Below are 16,226 nucleotides of genomic sequence, written 5' to 3' on the forward strand. Positions count from 1 at the left end.
ACTGGTTTCCCTTGTAATAACAGGCTAAATTTATTAAGAAACATTTTCAAGTCTTCAGCCAAGGCTAATTTCCAAAGCTGTTCTTCAGTGATTGAGATTGGTGCTATTAATTCAGAAAAAGTTTAATTTTGGCTTTACATTCAAAAGCTCCCAATAAGACTTTACCACTTCTAAGATGTTAAACTGCTATATAATAGAGTAAATCAGAACATTCAGCTTCCATAGCTGACAGAAATTCACACAACACTGATAATGGTTAAGTCCACCAGAGCAAATGAAGTTCACTATTGACACTATTGGCTCAATGACACATAATGTATTCAAATGTTTCTCACAAAGTACTGGCCACAAATACTATTATGAAAGGCCATAAACTTTAAATGCTTTGTATTTCTCAAGCTTTGTAAATTAGTTCAACTAAACTATTCTGTTCCACATGTATTTTTTTTTCCCCACCTTTCGCTGTAACACAACTTAGCAGATCCACTTCAGTTTATATTAAAATGTTGTGTCAAGTTATTTAAAATACTCATTTTTTTGAAAACACCTTGACATTTAAGTTGCATACCATTCCATTCATCCATTTAAAGTGTATAATTCCATTTTGAAACTATTCTTGCCTATAGTTGTTGCACAGAGACGAATTCTTCAGTCACTTCAAACCTAGTATTGACTTCTTGAATAAATAACAGGGTAATATTGTAGTATAAGAAGAAATATATGTTTAGGCTGGGCACGGTGGCTCACGCCTGTAATCCCAGGACTTTGGGAGGCCAAGGCGGGTGGGTCACCTGAGGTGAGGAGTTTGAGATCAGCCTGGCCAACATGGTGGAACCCTGTCTCTACTACAAATACAAAAATTAGCCGGGTGTGGTGGCATGCACCTGTAATCCCAGCTACTCAGGAGGCTGGGGCAGGAGAATCACTTGAACCCGGCAGACTGAGGTTGCAGTGAGCCGAGATTGTGCCACTGCACTCCAGCCTAGGAAATAGAGTAAGACTCCATCTCAAAAAAAGAAAAAGAAATATACATTCAATTTTTGTCCCTAGGTCCAGACAAAGAGCTCCTAAAACTCTAGTAAATTTCCCGAGTGATTGAGGTGGTAAAAGCATCTTTTGTTCTAATATTTGGTCTTTGTCCCTGATTCCTGACAGAGCTCCTAAAATCCTTTCAATTTCCTGAGTGATAGGAGTGTCTTTTGTTCCTGACACAGAACTCCTGAAACCCTAGGGATTTCCTGGGTGATAGGAGCCTCTTTCGTTCTAATGAGGCGACTCTTTCTGGGACCCTAGATAGCTTCAGGATAGGGGCTGGTCACCAGAAAGACAAGGCCTTGAGTAGAAGCCTAGAAATTTCAGCCCCATTCTCCTCAACCTCCAGGAAGGGAAGAAGGGCTAGAAACTGAGTTAATAATCAATCCATCATGCCTACATTACTAACCTCCATAAAAGCCCCTAAGTAATGAGGTTCTGAGAGCTTCTGGGTTGGTGAACACATCCAAGTGCCAGGATGGTGGCACACCCTAAATCCACAAGACAGAAGCTCCGGTACTTGGGACCCTTCCAGACCTTGTCCTGTGGACCCTCTTCATCTGGCTGTTCATCTGTATCCTTTATAATAAAATGGTAAATGTAAGTAAAGTGCTTTCCTGGGTTCTGTAAACTGTTATAGCAAATTATCCAAACTCCCTCCCCCCATGATTTATAGCCAGTTGGTCAGAAGTACAAGAGGCCTAAACTTGTGATTGGCATCTGAAGAGGGGGCAGCCTTGTGGGACTGAGCCCTTAACTTGCAGGATCTGATGCTAACTCCAAGTAGTTAGTGTCAGCATTTAATTAAACTGTGTAATAGGACACCCGGCTGGTGTCCAAAGAGTTGGAGAAGTGTTTGTTGGTATGAGGAAAAACCCACACACTTGGTGTCAGAAGTGGGTAGAAACAGATCATAGTAATTGGTACCATCTGTCAACTCATCAATAGCCAAGGAAAACCACTTGAAATCATCTGCCTTGTTTTTTAATTGACTATTGATGTTGATACCATGTAGGATTTCATTTGAGAATCAGAGTTCCATCAAAAAAAGTTTAAAAGCCATTCTCCTATATTAGTTTCACTCCAATTTCTTCTGTTTAAACTACTATTAAATTTCATCTGTATTTATTTTTCCTCCGAAATGCCTTTCATGTCCATTTCATTCAATTTTCAGTCTTAAGGTCTTTTTCAGACTCTCATCACTTAATAAAATATACTTTGCTAGAGTATGATAGTAGTATTCCTAAGACATCTCATTATAAAACAATCATTTCAATGAGGCAGGGGAAAGAGCAACTGGGATTAGTTTCAGAAGTTAGTTTCCTTCAGGGGAAAAAAAATTTAATGGCTAATTAATTAGATCTACAACCCAAACGCTGCTGAGCAAATATATCCAGACTGTTATAGAGTAAGTAGCTTTAACTCTCGGTTCAAAAGAGTAATAATTTCATGTAAACTTCAAGTTTATACACAATATTCCAAGAACAGCTTTTAAATACAAAATATCACATAAAATACAAGGAGGAAAATGGACAAAAATACTTTTATTCTGCTAAGATAGTCTGTTACTACTGCTTATTTTTTCACTGCAATCTTTTACTTTTTAATATCAGAAAAGGCCTAGATAATGTTAGACACTGAGCAAATTCTCCTACTAAATAATCTAGCAGAAGTCTGGATGACTGAAGCATAGCATCAAGTACTGTTTTTAGTAGCTAGCCTCCACTCATCCTGTAACAATCAAGAGCTTCTTCAGCCTTACCTGGCATCTCATCTCCTTAATAACAGCACCTCAAAAGTTTCTCGACCAGTCTCTAGTATTTTTGTCAAAGGCTTCTGCATAAGCCAAACTCCCTTGGATTTGTCATGGAATCCTAACATTTTAAAATAATACCTTTCAGGTTCCTATAGGTCCATTGTCTATTTCTCCTAAATATCATTTAAGAAAACAGAATGTCTGAAGAACAGGTAGAGCACAACAAGATTTTTCTATTGGGATAAAGTTAGACTTTCTCAGGACTCTAGAGTTACAGTGGATCAAACTCCACATCCCCCCCCTCTACCCATTGATAAAGAACTAAAAGGTAGATGAAGTGGGCAAGACCATATATGATTGATTTTTAAGGTGAAGAGAGATGAAGTGGGAAAGAATATATATGATTGATTTTTAAGGTAGAGTTCCTCCATTATATAAGTACAATAGGCCCATATAGAATACTGTGTGTCTTCGAACAGCAACAAATAGGTTGTTCTTTTTGTGTTTGCAGTAATTTTGTATTTTTTAATGAATGCACTTGTCTCTTTAATTTTAACTAATCATACAAATATAAAACAAGAAAGAGTAGGGGTCATCATTCTTGTATCAGATAAAAAAGACTTTAAACCAACAGTAAAAAAAGACAAAGAAGGTCATTTTATAATGATAAAGGGTTCAATTCAACAAGAAGACTTAACTATCCTAAATATATATGCACCCAAAATTGGAGCACCTAGATTCATAAAGCAAATACGTCTAAACCTAGGAAAAGATGTATACAGCCATACAATAGTGGGAGACTTCAACATCCCACTGACAGCATTAAATAGATTACTGAGGCGGAAAACTTAACACAGAAATTTTGGACAAGTGTCTAATTTCTCACTTGACCAACTGGACCTAATAGAGCTCTACAGAATACCCAACAACCATAGAAAATACATTTTTCTCATTTGCACACAGAACATACTCTAAGATCAACCTCATGCTGGGCCATAAATCAAGTCTCAATAAATTCAAAAAAATGGAAGTCCTACCATGCACATTCTCAGACCACAGTGGAATAAAAATAGGTATCAATACCAAGAAGAACCCTCAAAACCACACAATTACTAGAAACTAAACAACTTGCTCCTGAATGACTTTTGGATAAACAATGAAATCAAGGCAGAAATCAAAATATTCTTTGAAACAAACAAAAACAGAGACTCAACCTACCAAAATCTATAGAATGTAGCAAAAGCAGTGTTAAGAAGAAAGTTTATAACACTAAACTCCCACATCAAGAGGACAGAAAGATTTCAAATTAATCATGTAACATCACACCTAAAGGAACTAGAAAAACAAGAACAAACTAATCCCAAGGCTAACAGAATAAAAGAAAACAGAGTAGAAATGAAACTGAGACCCAAAAACCATACAAAGAATCAACAAAACAAAAAGTTGGTTCTTTGAAAGGATAAATGAGATTGACAGACCACTAGCTAGATTAACAAAGAAAAAGATTCAAATAAGCACAATCAGAAACAACAAAAGTGACATTATAACTAATCCCACAGAAATACAAAAGCTCCAATTAGATTATTATGAACACCCCTATACACACAAACTAGAAAATCTAGAGAATATAGTTAAATTCTTATAAACACACAACCTCCCAAGATTGAATCAGGAAAAAATTCAAATCTTGAACAGATCAATAACGAGTTCCAAAATCAAATCACTAATAAAAAACACACCAACCAGGAAAAAAAAAAAAAAAAAGCCCTGGACCAGATGGATTCACAGCTGAATTCTACCAAATGTACAAAAGACAGCTGGTACCAATCCTACTGAAACTATTCCAAAAAATCAAGGAGAGGGGATTCCTCCCTAACTCATTCTATGAAACCAGTATCATCCTGATACCAAAATCTGGCAAAGACACAACGAGAAAAAAAAAAAAAAAAAACTAAAGGCCAACATCCCTGATGGAAATAGATGCAAAAATCCTGAACAAAATACTAGCAAACTGAATCTAGGAGCACACCAAAAAGTTAATTCAGTTTGATCAAGTATGCTTTATTCCCGGGATGCAATGCTGGTTTACCATATGCAAATCAATGAATGTGATTCACCAAATAAACAGAATTAAAAACAAAAATCATATAATCACATGATCATCTCAATAGATACAGAAACAGCTTTTGATAAAATCCAACATCCCTTCATTATAAAAACCCTCAAAAAACTAGGCATCAAAGGAACATACCTCACAATAATAAGAGCCATCTATGACAAACCACAATCAACATTATGCTGAACAGGCAAAAGCTGGACACATTCCCCCTAAGAACTGGAACAAGACAAGGACGCCCATCCTCATCACTCCTCTTCAACATAGTACTGGAAGTCCTAGCCAGAGCAATCAGGCAAGAGAAAGAAATAAAAAGACATCCAAATAGGAAAAGAGAAACTCAAATTATCTCTTTGCTGACCATATGATTCAGTATCTAGAAAACCCTAAGGACTCTGCCAAAAGGCTCCTAGATGTGATAAACAATTTCAGTAAAGTTTCAGGATACAAAATCAACAGCATTTCTATACACCAATAACATTCAGCTGAGAGGCAAATCAAGAACATAATCCCATTTACACTAGATGCACACACACATACCCATACCCTAGGAATACATCTAACCAAGAAGGTGAAAGATCTCTATAAGAAGAACTAAAAAACACTGCTGAAGGAAATCATAGATGACCTAAACAAATGATAAAAATGTTCCATGTTAATGAACTAGAAGAATCAATACCATTAAAATTGTCCATACTTCCCAAAGCAATCTACAGATTCACCACCATTCCTATCCAATTACCAATATCATTTTTCACAGAAATAGAAAAAACTATTCTAAAATTTATATAGAACCAAAAAAAAAAGCCCCAAAAGCCAAAGTAATCCTAGCCAAAAAAGAACAAAACCAGGACTTCAAACTATATTACAGACTACAGTAACCAAAACAGCATGGTACTGGTACAAAAATAGATACACAAACCAATGGAACAGAATAGAGAACCCAGAAAAAAAAGCTGCACACCTACAACCAATTGATATTCAAGAAAGCTGGCAAAAAATAATCAATGGGGAAAAGACTCCTAATAAATGGTGCAGTGGAAACCAGCTAACCATATCCAAAAGAATGAAAGTGGACTCCTACCTATCACCATATGCAAAAATTAATGCAAGACAAATTAAAGACTTAAATGTAAGACAAAAACTATAAAAATCCTGGAAGAAAACCTAGGAAATACCCTTCCAGACATAAGCCTCGGCAAAGAATTTATGACTAAGTACCGCAACTGCAACAACAACGAAAACTGACAGGCAGGGCATAGTGGCTCATACCTGCAATCCTAGCACTTTGGGAGGCCAAAGTAAGAGGACTGCTTGAGGCCAGGAGTTCAAGACCAGCCTGGGCAACATGGCAAGACCTGATCTCTACAAAAAAACTGCAACAAAAACAAAAATTGACGAGTGGGACCTAAAGAAACTAGAATTTCCGCATAGCAAAAGAATCAGCAGAGTAAACAGACAACCTACAGAATGGGAGAAAATATTCACCAACTATGCATTCAACATGAAACTAATATCCAGAACCTGTAAGGCAGTTAAATCAACAAGCAAAAAACAACCCCATTAAAAACTGGTCAAAGGACATGAGAACAGACACTTCTCAAGATAAGACATACAAGCAGTCAACATATGAAAAAGGCCAGGCACAGTGACTTATTCCTGTAATCCCAGTACTTTAGGAGGCTAAGGCAGATGGATTGCTTGAGCCCAGCAATTTGAGACCAGCCTGGGCAACATGGGGAAGCCCGGTCTCTACAAAAAAAAAAAAAAAAAAAAAAGCAAAAATTAGCTGGGAGTGGTGGTGTGCACCTGCAGTCCCAGCTACTCAGAAGCCTGAGGTGTGAGGATAACTTGAGCTCGGGAGGTTGAGGCCACAGTGAGTTCAGATCATGCCATCGCACACCAGCCTAAGTGACAGAGCAACACCATCATTAAAAAAAAAAAAAAAAAAAAAATGAACACCACAATGAGATACTATCTCACACCCCTAAGGGCTATTATTAAAATGTCAAAAAATAACATGTTGGTGAAGCTACAGAGAAAAGGGAACACTTATACATTATTGGTAGACATGTGAATTATTTCAGTGCCTGTGAAAAGCAGTCTGGAGATTTCTCAAGGAAGTAAAAATAAAACTACCATTTGACCCAGCAATCCCATTACTGGGTACATACCCAAAGGAAAAAAAAAAATTCTACCGAATGACACATGCACTCATACATTTATGGCAGCACTATTCACAAAATCAAAGACACAAAATCAATACAGGTATCCATCAGCAGTGGACTGGATAAAGAAAATGTGGTACATATACACCATGGAATACTACACAGCCATAAAAAGAGCAAAATCATGTCTTTTGCAGCAACATGGATGCAGCTGGAGTCCATCACCCTAAGTGAATTAACATAAAAAATAGAAAACCAAATAACACATGTTCCCACTTATAAGTGGGAGTTAAATCTTGGGTACATACAGATGTAAAAAATGGGAACAACAGACACTAGGGACTCCAAAAGGAAGAAGAGGAGGAATGGGGGAAAGGCCTGAAAAACTTCCTATTGGGTACTATGTTCACTATCTGGGTGACAGGATTAATAGAAGCCCAAATCTCAGAATCATGCAATATCTCCTTGTAAGAAACTTGCACATGTACCCCCTGAATCTAAAGTAAAAATTTTAATTAAAAAATGTTTAATAATTAACCTATGACCTCATCAATTCACTCCTAGGTAATTAAGAGTAAACTGAGTATATTTTCTGGAATAATTAAAAATGCACACTGAAGCTAGGCACAGTGGCTCATGCCTATAATCCCAGCACTCTGGGAGGCCAAAATCGGAGGATCACTTGAGCCCAGGAGTTCCAAACCAGCCTGGAATACATAGGGAGACTCCATCTCTAAAAAAAAAATACAAAAAATTAAAAAAGATTACCCAGGCATGGTGTTGTGCTTCCTATATTCAAAAATCCTGAGGTCTTCAGGAGTTTGAGTTTAAAGAAGTAATTGAGTATTTTTCCAAAAGCATATGGTGTGAAATAATTTGTAAAACAAAGCATTATATCTAGACCCAACTGAATGAATGTTTCATCTTCTGTAGAATGTAAAATAATTTTTTAGGGGGCCCTACATTAAAGGAAGGCAGGTTAACAAGTCAAAGAGTAGAGAAACTTATCTTGTTTCAGAGTACATTTTGTACAGTTTTTGAAAATATTTTAAAAAGGCAAACCAAACCATACTATGGTCAAATAAGAAACTACTGTGAAAAGTAACTTTAGCCAGGCATGCTGGTGCACACCGGTAGTCCCAGAAACTCAAGGAAGCTAAGGCGGGAGGATTGTTTGAGCCCAGGAGGTGGAGGCTGCAGTGAGCTATGATCATGCCACTGCACTCCAGCCTAGGCAACAGAGGGAGACTTCATCTCTGAAAACAAAAAAAGTATTTAAGTTTTGCCTACTTCTCAAACTGCCCAAAACTTAAGTAATATTACATCCCTTAAAGCTTAACTATGTTGTTCCGTTTGTTTTTAAAAAATTTAAATACCTAATTTGATTAATACATTTGTAATTATGAGTAAATATTTTAGCATAAAAATATTATACAATTTTTTTCCTATTAGTTATGATTAACAAAACAGTAACTTATTTTCCAAATTTCCATCTTTCCTCACAAAACAGTATTTTTTTAACATGGCAGTTAAACGCCTTGGTATCTTATAATGCTTTACAAGATAAATCTGACATTCCTTAGCTTAGCATCAAGGCTAGACAATGCAATTCCAAAATCAGGCTTTCTAGACTCATCTCCTCACCCCCTCTCCCCGTCCTTCCTGCTTTCCTCAGAATGGCCATTTACATGCACATCTTGCCTCTGCCCACTCCACTGTGAAATCCGGTCTTACCCCTACACCCACAGACTTCATTTCAGTGAAGCATAGAAGGCTACATACATACAGGCTACAGGCCAGGTCCAGGACTGGCTTTTCCCATACCTGAACAAAATAAAAATCTCCCTGGTTAAAACCAAAAGTTGATGTCACTTTGAAATTTCCTTGGTGCTTGATCTACCCTTTCAACAGCACATTGGTTAAGGGCACAAACTTTGAAGAGCTAGATTGTTATTTACCAGTTATATGCACTGAGGGAGGTGACTTAATCATTTTGAACCTTATCTGTAAAACAGGAATACCAGTACCCTCCTCACAGGACTGCTGTGTGGATAAAGTGAGATAATTTATGTATTGGGTTACAGTGCTTGGTGGAGAACAGGTACTCAATAAATTTACTTGAGTATCACTAGGCTTATGATAATCATGAATTCTTAGGAATTGCTAGGTTTTTTTAAACTGCAATGAAGTACCTGCCTCCTTCTAGTTCTTTTAAGCCAGGATATATGACACTCTGCTTGGCCTCTTGTCCAGCATCTGCAACTGTCTGGGTGTTTGCCTGTCTGCCTCAGTTTTAACTTGCTACCCTGTGTGTGTTTCTGAATCGATTATCTGAGTATCTGTTTACCTGTTCTTGCCCAACGATTCCCAACTTCCTTCAGTATACTGTAGTGTACTGGTCCTGGCTTCTGGTCCTGGCTTCCATCATGCCTTTGCTTTACTACCTATGGTTCCTGTGATGACACTTGACTCCCATGCAACACATGGATTACAAAGCCTAAATCAAATTCACTCTTGGGGTCACTTAAGTTCTATCTCTTCCATGAAGCCACCAATCTGAATTCTGTCTCGTCTATTTCAACGAAATTCTAAAGCACAGGTTGTGTGCACCATTGTGTTGGAAATCTGACATACGCTTCATCGAATTGTGAGTCACATGATTCACATGTTCATTCACTCAACGACTATATGTTAAGAATGAGACCACTTCAACCAAGTCTCAATTTGTTAAAGGCTTGTTAAAACAAATGCTAAACATCTTTTTAAAATATAGCTGCTGTGAACTAACAAAGAACATTCTATATAGATTTGAGGGGTAGGGATACTCATACATAAAATATATACACTTAATTGAAAACTGGGCAACTTTCATTATAAAGCCTCTGATTTGCCATATTTCTGTTGTAAGACATAATAATAAAATGGAATCAATCTTGTGGATGACCTCCCCTATCCTCCTAAACAAAAAAAAATTTAAGTATGGTTTAATATTTTTATATATATCAGGTTTTTATCAATTTATATATAATTACACCATACTTTAATTATATACATACACACACATATAAATGATCTCTTTTATTGTCTTTACTGAGATATTTTGATATATAGTATTAAGCTTTTATATGTTTTATGTATAACCAATCTTTTAGTATGAATTATTAACAGCTTTGCAGATAAAAAAAAAAAATTGGTTTCTAAAAGCTTTGTTAAAGCAGAAAATGTCAGTCCCAGCAATCCATACTTCTCTAATTAATACTTCCTTGGCAAGCTCTGTCCATGCCAGTGCAGTCTGGGCTTCAGCAATCACAACGCCAGGAGCTTGTAGTGCACACAACATTCTCAGTTATACAAACAGTATTCATTTCCTTCATCCTCACAAATTAAGAGTTAAACTCTAAGTAGGTCTTTAACATTTTCTTTCATAAGACTTCTCTATTAGAGCTAATTAACTATAAATTAGGGCTTAAAAAACGTGAGCGGAAAACTAATTTTTATAAATAACTGAACCATACTAAGGGAAATATAAAGGGTTAAGCTAAGTTAGTCAAGAGTAAATCAACATTCTCTCTAACCCCACCCCATTAGACCAACTGGCTTACAAAAATAAGAATGCTGTTATTATTCAGCTATTTAATACAGCTATTTAATATAGTTGTGAATAAAAGTCATAGTAAAGAGGAAAAGCGGACTGCTGTGTTTTCAGGCATGAAGAACACTAACTTAGATGACAAGTTTTCCAGTGTTTTTATATTTTCACAGACAGAACTGTATACAGCTAAGAACTAAAGGCTTAAAAAAGAACCTTACGGAAAAAGAAACCTAGTGAACATATATAATTCTGAGTGATTTAGTTTTTTCAAAAATCTCTTTTGTTTTTGGGAGGAGAATCTTTTTTTTTTCTTTTTTGAGACAGTCTCGCTCTGTTGCCCAGGCTGGAGTGCAATGGCATGCTCGGCTCACCACAACCTCCGCCTCCCAGGTTCAAGCGATTCTCCTGCCTCAGCCTCCTGAGTAGCTAGGACTAAAGGCGTGTGCCACCACGCCTGGCTAATTTTTGTATTCTTAGTAGAGATCGGGTTTCACTATGTTGGCTGGTCTCAAACTCCTGACCTCATGATCCACCTGCTGTGGCCTCCCAAAGTGCTGAGATTACAGCATGAGCCACCGCACCTGGCCAGGAGGAGAATCATTTATAAAAACTTTCCTATAGAAATAGCTTCGTAACATTTTTACTAATTGAAATAAAAAATAAATTATGAAAATTGGCATAACTAAAAAGCAACCATAATTTGTATAACAGAACATCAGGATAGGTATTCTGTGGCTTACTATTCAGAGGAATTTACAAAAATAAAATTAAAAATGGTACTTAAGTTTTTTACTCCTCAATCCCTCTTGGTGATAAGACTGGCAGTTTCTTGGTGATAAGACTGGCAGTTTCTTAGAGTAAAATGCTCACAAGGTGAGAAGAAAATAACTCAATTATGGATATATGCCATTCTAACATTTATTCTATATATGCATTTTTAAAATAGGCACCTTAGACAAGGAAAGGGCATGTCAGACAAAAGTACTTGATCCACAAGGAAATCTGCCAATGACGATAAATGTTTAACCTTGATATGCACTTGATCAGTAATCCTGGCCCTAAATAAAATGATCAATTATAATTATCTTCGACCTTAGCCTCGAATCCTCATTGTCTCTCTCACATCCAAAACATCACCTAAATAAAGGATCTGTAACATTCACAAAAAAATATAATATTCACAAAAAAGGTAAATCTCCCCATAATTGCCAAAAATAGCAGTCCTGAGGATATTTACAATGTGACAGTTTTCAGTGCCGTAGTCTAAAGGAATAAAGCTTAAACCAGAATTTCAGGGATCAGCCTCTGGATGAAAAAGTACTCTCCCCTAAAATGGTATTTCATAGACAAGCCCAAATTTAGGAAATGGAATTAAATAATAGCCTGTCTAGAGCATGTTAAAAATTTTTCCTTTTGAAACCAAATCAACTATGTTCTTGGTTTTAGTAAGACACAGGTTTCTTTATTGTTGGCCACAGCTACCAAGCAAGTAATGATTTTTAACCATGTTGCAAAGGGGCAGAGAATGGGCTTGGAGGCTTGAGGGACCAGGAGGAGACAGTATGAGACCTAAACGGAGAAGGAAGGAAGGATGTATGGAAAATGTATGTAACTGCACTGAGCTTGCTTATATGTGTGTTTTTCCACATCTGTTTTTCCACAAGAACGTAAACTCCAAAGAAAGAAACTGCCTTATGGTTTTCACCAACCTTTGAGGGTCAGTTAGGTGACTCATTACTCATTTGACAATTTAAAAATGCATAAAAATATGGAAAATCTTTTTTAATGCCATAACTATTTAAATGCATTCTTCTAAACTAAGGGCCTACAAAGAAAGAAAGCCTTCACATGGGCAAACTTTAGGGCACTACCCTCCTCCAAAAATAAAAGTCATTTAGAAAATGAAAGGAAGAACAGTAAGAACAGAATAATAAATGATGGAGCCCTATTTGTGGTTCTAGATATATATTCCCAAATAGGTTTAACAAAAAACATTTTACTGTCTTTAAAAAGAATCTATAAAAAGAATCAAAAATATGAAGTAAAGAAGGGAAAACTATCCCCTTATATCAGTTCCACCTAGTGGGGAGGGAACAATAGGGCAGAATTGATTCTCTCTTCAAAAGAACCTTTCTTTGTTAAGGAACCCTAGTGATCGCTTTGCCCTGGTTCCTCTCAACTCCTTATCTTCTTCTACACTGTTCTCTCTTAACATGAGAACTCCAGCCTTTGCTTCTACCACTTTTAGATGCTACTATACCTACAGGAAGGCTAAGCCATAATTGGCTTAGTGACAGAGGAAGAAAAACTCAAAAAGGCCCAAATATAACTTTCTGCTTCTAGTCCCATTCTGCATAGCCAGTGATTTCACATGCGTACTCTGGAATCACAGAGGCTTGAGCTGAAATCTTGGTTCCATCATTTATTAGATATATACATTTGGGAAAGTTTCTTAACTTATGTGCACTTCTTACTACCTCCTCATCTATAAAATGGGGATAGTAATAACTCCTGCCTTTCAAGATTAATGTGAGGACTAAATGAGATATTTAACACAGTTTTCTGGTACTTAGTAAATTCTAAATAAACATTAACAACCCATTATACTCTGCTTAAATCCAAGATTCCCCATGGTCTAGTGCAGTTGATTACAGGACTGTGACCAGCACTTTCTTAAAAAAAGAATTCATACACACACACACAAAATATCACAGTGCAATGAAGGTAAGTACTGTTTCAAAAATATTTTTTTCAGATACACACCCACCCACACACATATATTCTTAACTTAGCCTCATGTAGCTTTTCTGTGACACCTTCCCTAAGAACGGACAGCACATGTGTCTCTTCCTCAGGGCACAATAGTATCTTGAGAGTTTTGTATAAAATTCCACAACACTTAACTGCACTGTGCTTGCTTATATGTGTGTTTTTCCACAAGAACGTAAACTCCAAAGAAAGAAACTGTCTTATGTTATCTATTTCTGGTGCTTGAAAAACACTGGATGCTCAATAAATTTTTGTTGAATGAATGAGTAAAATATCAAAACCTATTAGGTATTAAGAACACACAAAAATAATCACTTTCATTTGTATCTGACCAGGTTTTATTGTTATATAGGAATTTAAATTTAGCTATAAGTCACACAAAATCTATAAATTTTTTTCTCCCACAGTGCCTAGTATAGCCCCTTCTAACAAAAAGAGATGAATACGTTTACTTAAAAAACTGAAATGAGTAATGTGCAAAATGATTGTTAAAAAGTAGAACATCCAAGCATACAGACATGTTGCACAGTTAAAGTTTTATTTATTCATTTATTTATTTATTTATTTATTTTTGAGACGGAGTTTCGCTCTTATTGCCCAGGCTGGAGTGCAATGGCGCGATCTCGGCTCACCACAACCTCCGCCTCCCGGGTTCAAGCAATTCTCCTGCCTCAGCCTCCCAAGTAGCTGGGATTACAGGCATGTGCCACCACGCCCGGCTAATTTTGTATTTTTAGTAGAGACAGGGTTTCTTCCATGTTGGTCAGGCTGGTATCAAACTCCCGACCTCAGGTGATCCGCCCACCTCAGCCTCCCAAAGTGCTGAGATTACAGGCATGGGCCACCGCGCCCAGCCCAGTTAAAGTTTTATTTAAGCAGACCAGACACATTCATGCTTCTTTTTAGGGGCAAAGAAAACTGAAAAAAAAGTTATCAGACAGAAAAGGTTGTTTCTGTATGACAAACTGTCCTATCACAAATACTGCAGGTCCCATGAGAACACCTCTAAATAACAACACTGGGCAGGTACTTGCTTGAGTACTTAAAACAAAAATATGAAGAACTTTAATATTTTCAATATTCTCATATTATCACAATTCTCAATTCTATTCAAATGTAAAATTCAAAGTTATACAAATTTACCAATTCTGCTTTTATTCCATCACAAAAAGCAAAACACTGGAAATCAACTCTAAAGAAACACTTTTCAACATGCTTAGAGGCAACAAAGGCTAAATCAACAGACTACTAAATCAAAGTTACTTATAAAAGTTGGTTTTACCATTGGCAAAAATAGATGCAAACAAATACTTGCTCTAAAATGAGACTTAGGTTTTTAAGGTATGTGTTCCTTTTGTAGTGATCCTCTAGAATATTTAATTTCTAAATCATTAATAACTTGACTGAGAAATTGGCAGTTCTCAACTTTTTAAGATTACATGTCTACTGATAAGGTAAGGTATATACATGAAATGGAAAGAAAGAGAATGAATTGTATTGCTGCTTTAGGAGTTAGGAATTTGCTTCCTACCCCAGACTAATTAATGATAATTTTAAGCTTAGTAAACACCTAACGAAATAGCAATTTCAGAAAACCTTCCTTCCTTTTGTGACTTTAAACGTATATTTTAGGTTATTACGCAACTCTAATTCAAAGTAATTTCTTGGGCTTGGACATTAAAGTTAAGTCTTAACCGTTAACATAGATTTATTGAAGGGAGAAAAAAGATAACCTGTGATTTATAGTCTAAACCAATGGAAATGGCAGCAAGTCACTGCCACTTATTAAAAATTCTTCCCTCCATTTGAAATAATCATTTTAATGAACCTAGTAAGGGTGGTTAACACTCACCAGTATGAATCTTCTCATGTCTCTGTAGCAGGTACTTCTGTATGAAACGCATGTCACATTGACTACACTGAAATGGTTTTTCACCTTAAAATAATTTCACATCCACAAATTAGTCACTGAATAAAACAACAGTTTTTAGTTACTGTTTCTGAGGAAAGAAAAATCTTAGATGCCCAAATTTTGGAAAATTACAAAATAGCCATACAAATTTTTGATGTTATTAACAGAATTTTATGTCCTCTCAATTTTTTTCCCAGGATTTAAAAATTCATATTCTCACAATCACATAAAAATGAGATTAAATTTGATCTATATATTCAAGGGGGGAAAAGGAAATAAATAAAACAATTTAAAATTGAATTTTAACATCATGGGGTGAGAAAGAACTACAGGTTCTCGCGTGTCTTAAACATCTTTTCTTCCTTTTTATCTGGAAGAAGGTGTGCCCATCCTGTTTTCTCCCTAGTTAACCATCCATTTTATGCCCTTTTACATATTTTCTTCAGAACCTTCAGAACTTTCTAAACATCCCTTTTTTAAAAGATCCTGTCTCTTCAAACTTTCTCTCTCTGCTGGGGCTTTTCCTTTTAAGGAAAGTATTCTCTGGCCTGCTCTATGCTGAGAAACCTTGTTTTAGTCCTGAAACACTTCTACCTTAGTACTTTCTCTCCTTCCCTTTCACTACACCTCCTTAAAAGAGTAGTCTACTCTAAGTCAAATTCTTCACTGCCCACTTGTGGTTTAACCTTTACTCTGCTTTCTGAAAAGCTACTTGTGATCTCCTTGCTATTTATTTCAAAGATTTTTTTCTTGGTTCTCTAACCTCTATCCTCCTAGGGCACTGGCACTGTTGGTCACACCGTGCTTGGAATCCTATCTTCTGCTAGCTTCTGGGACACTATTTTCCTAGTTCATTAAATCTCCCTTATAACTGTTTTTCT

General features: G+C 36.4%; 1 protein-coding gene across 14 annotated transcripts in view; it reads right to left on the reverse strand.

The window, feature by feature from the left end:
• ZNF148 (zinc finger protein 148) overlaps positions 1-16,226 on the reverse strand; it is a 144,632-nt gene that overhangs the window by 30,963 nt on the left and 97,443 nt on the right. For all 14 annotated transcript variants that reach the window (XM_055260387.2, XM_055260392.2, XM_055260394.2 and 11 more), the window contains one exon: positions 15,286-15,369. In XM_055260387.2, the coding sequence (XP_055116362.2) occupies positions 15,286-15,369 (84 nt within the window). The remainder of the gene's footprint in view (positions 1-15,285; positions 15,370-16,226) is intronic.

Source organism: Symphalangus syndactylus, chromosome 21 (genome assembly GCF_028878055.3).
Source record: "Symphalangus syndactylus isolate Jambi chromosome 21, NHGRI_mSymSyn1-v2.1_pri, whole genome shotgun sequence".
NCBI lineage: Eukaryota > Metazoa > Chordata > Mammalia > Primates > Hylobatidae > Symphalangus > Symphalangus syndactylus.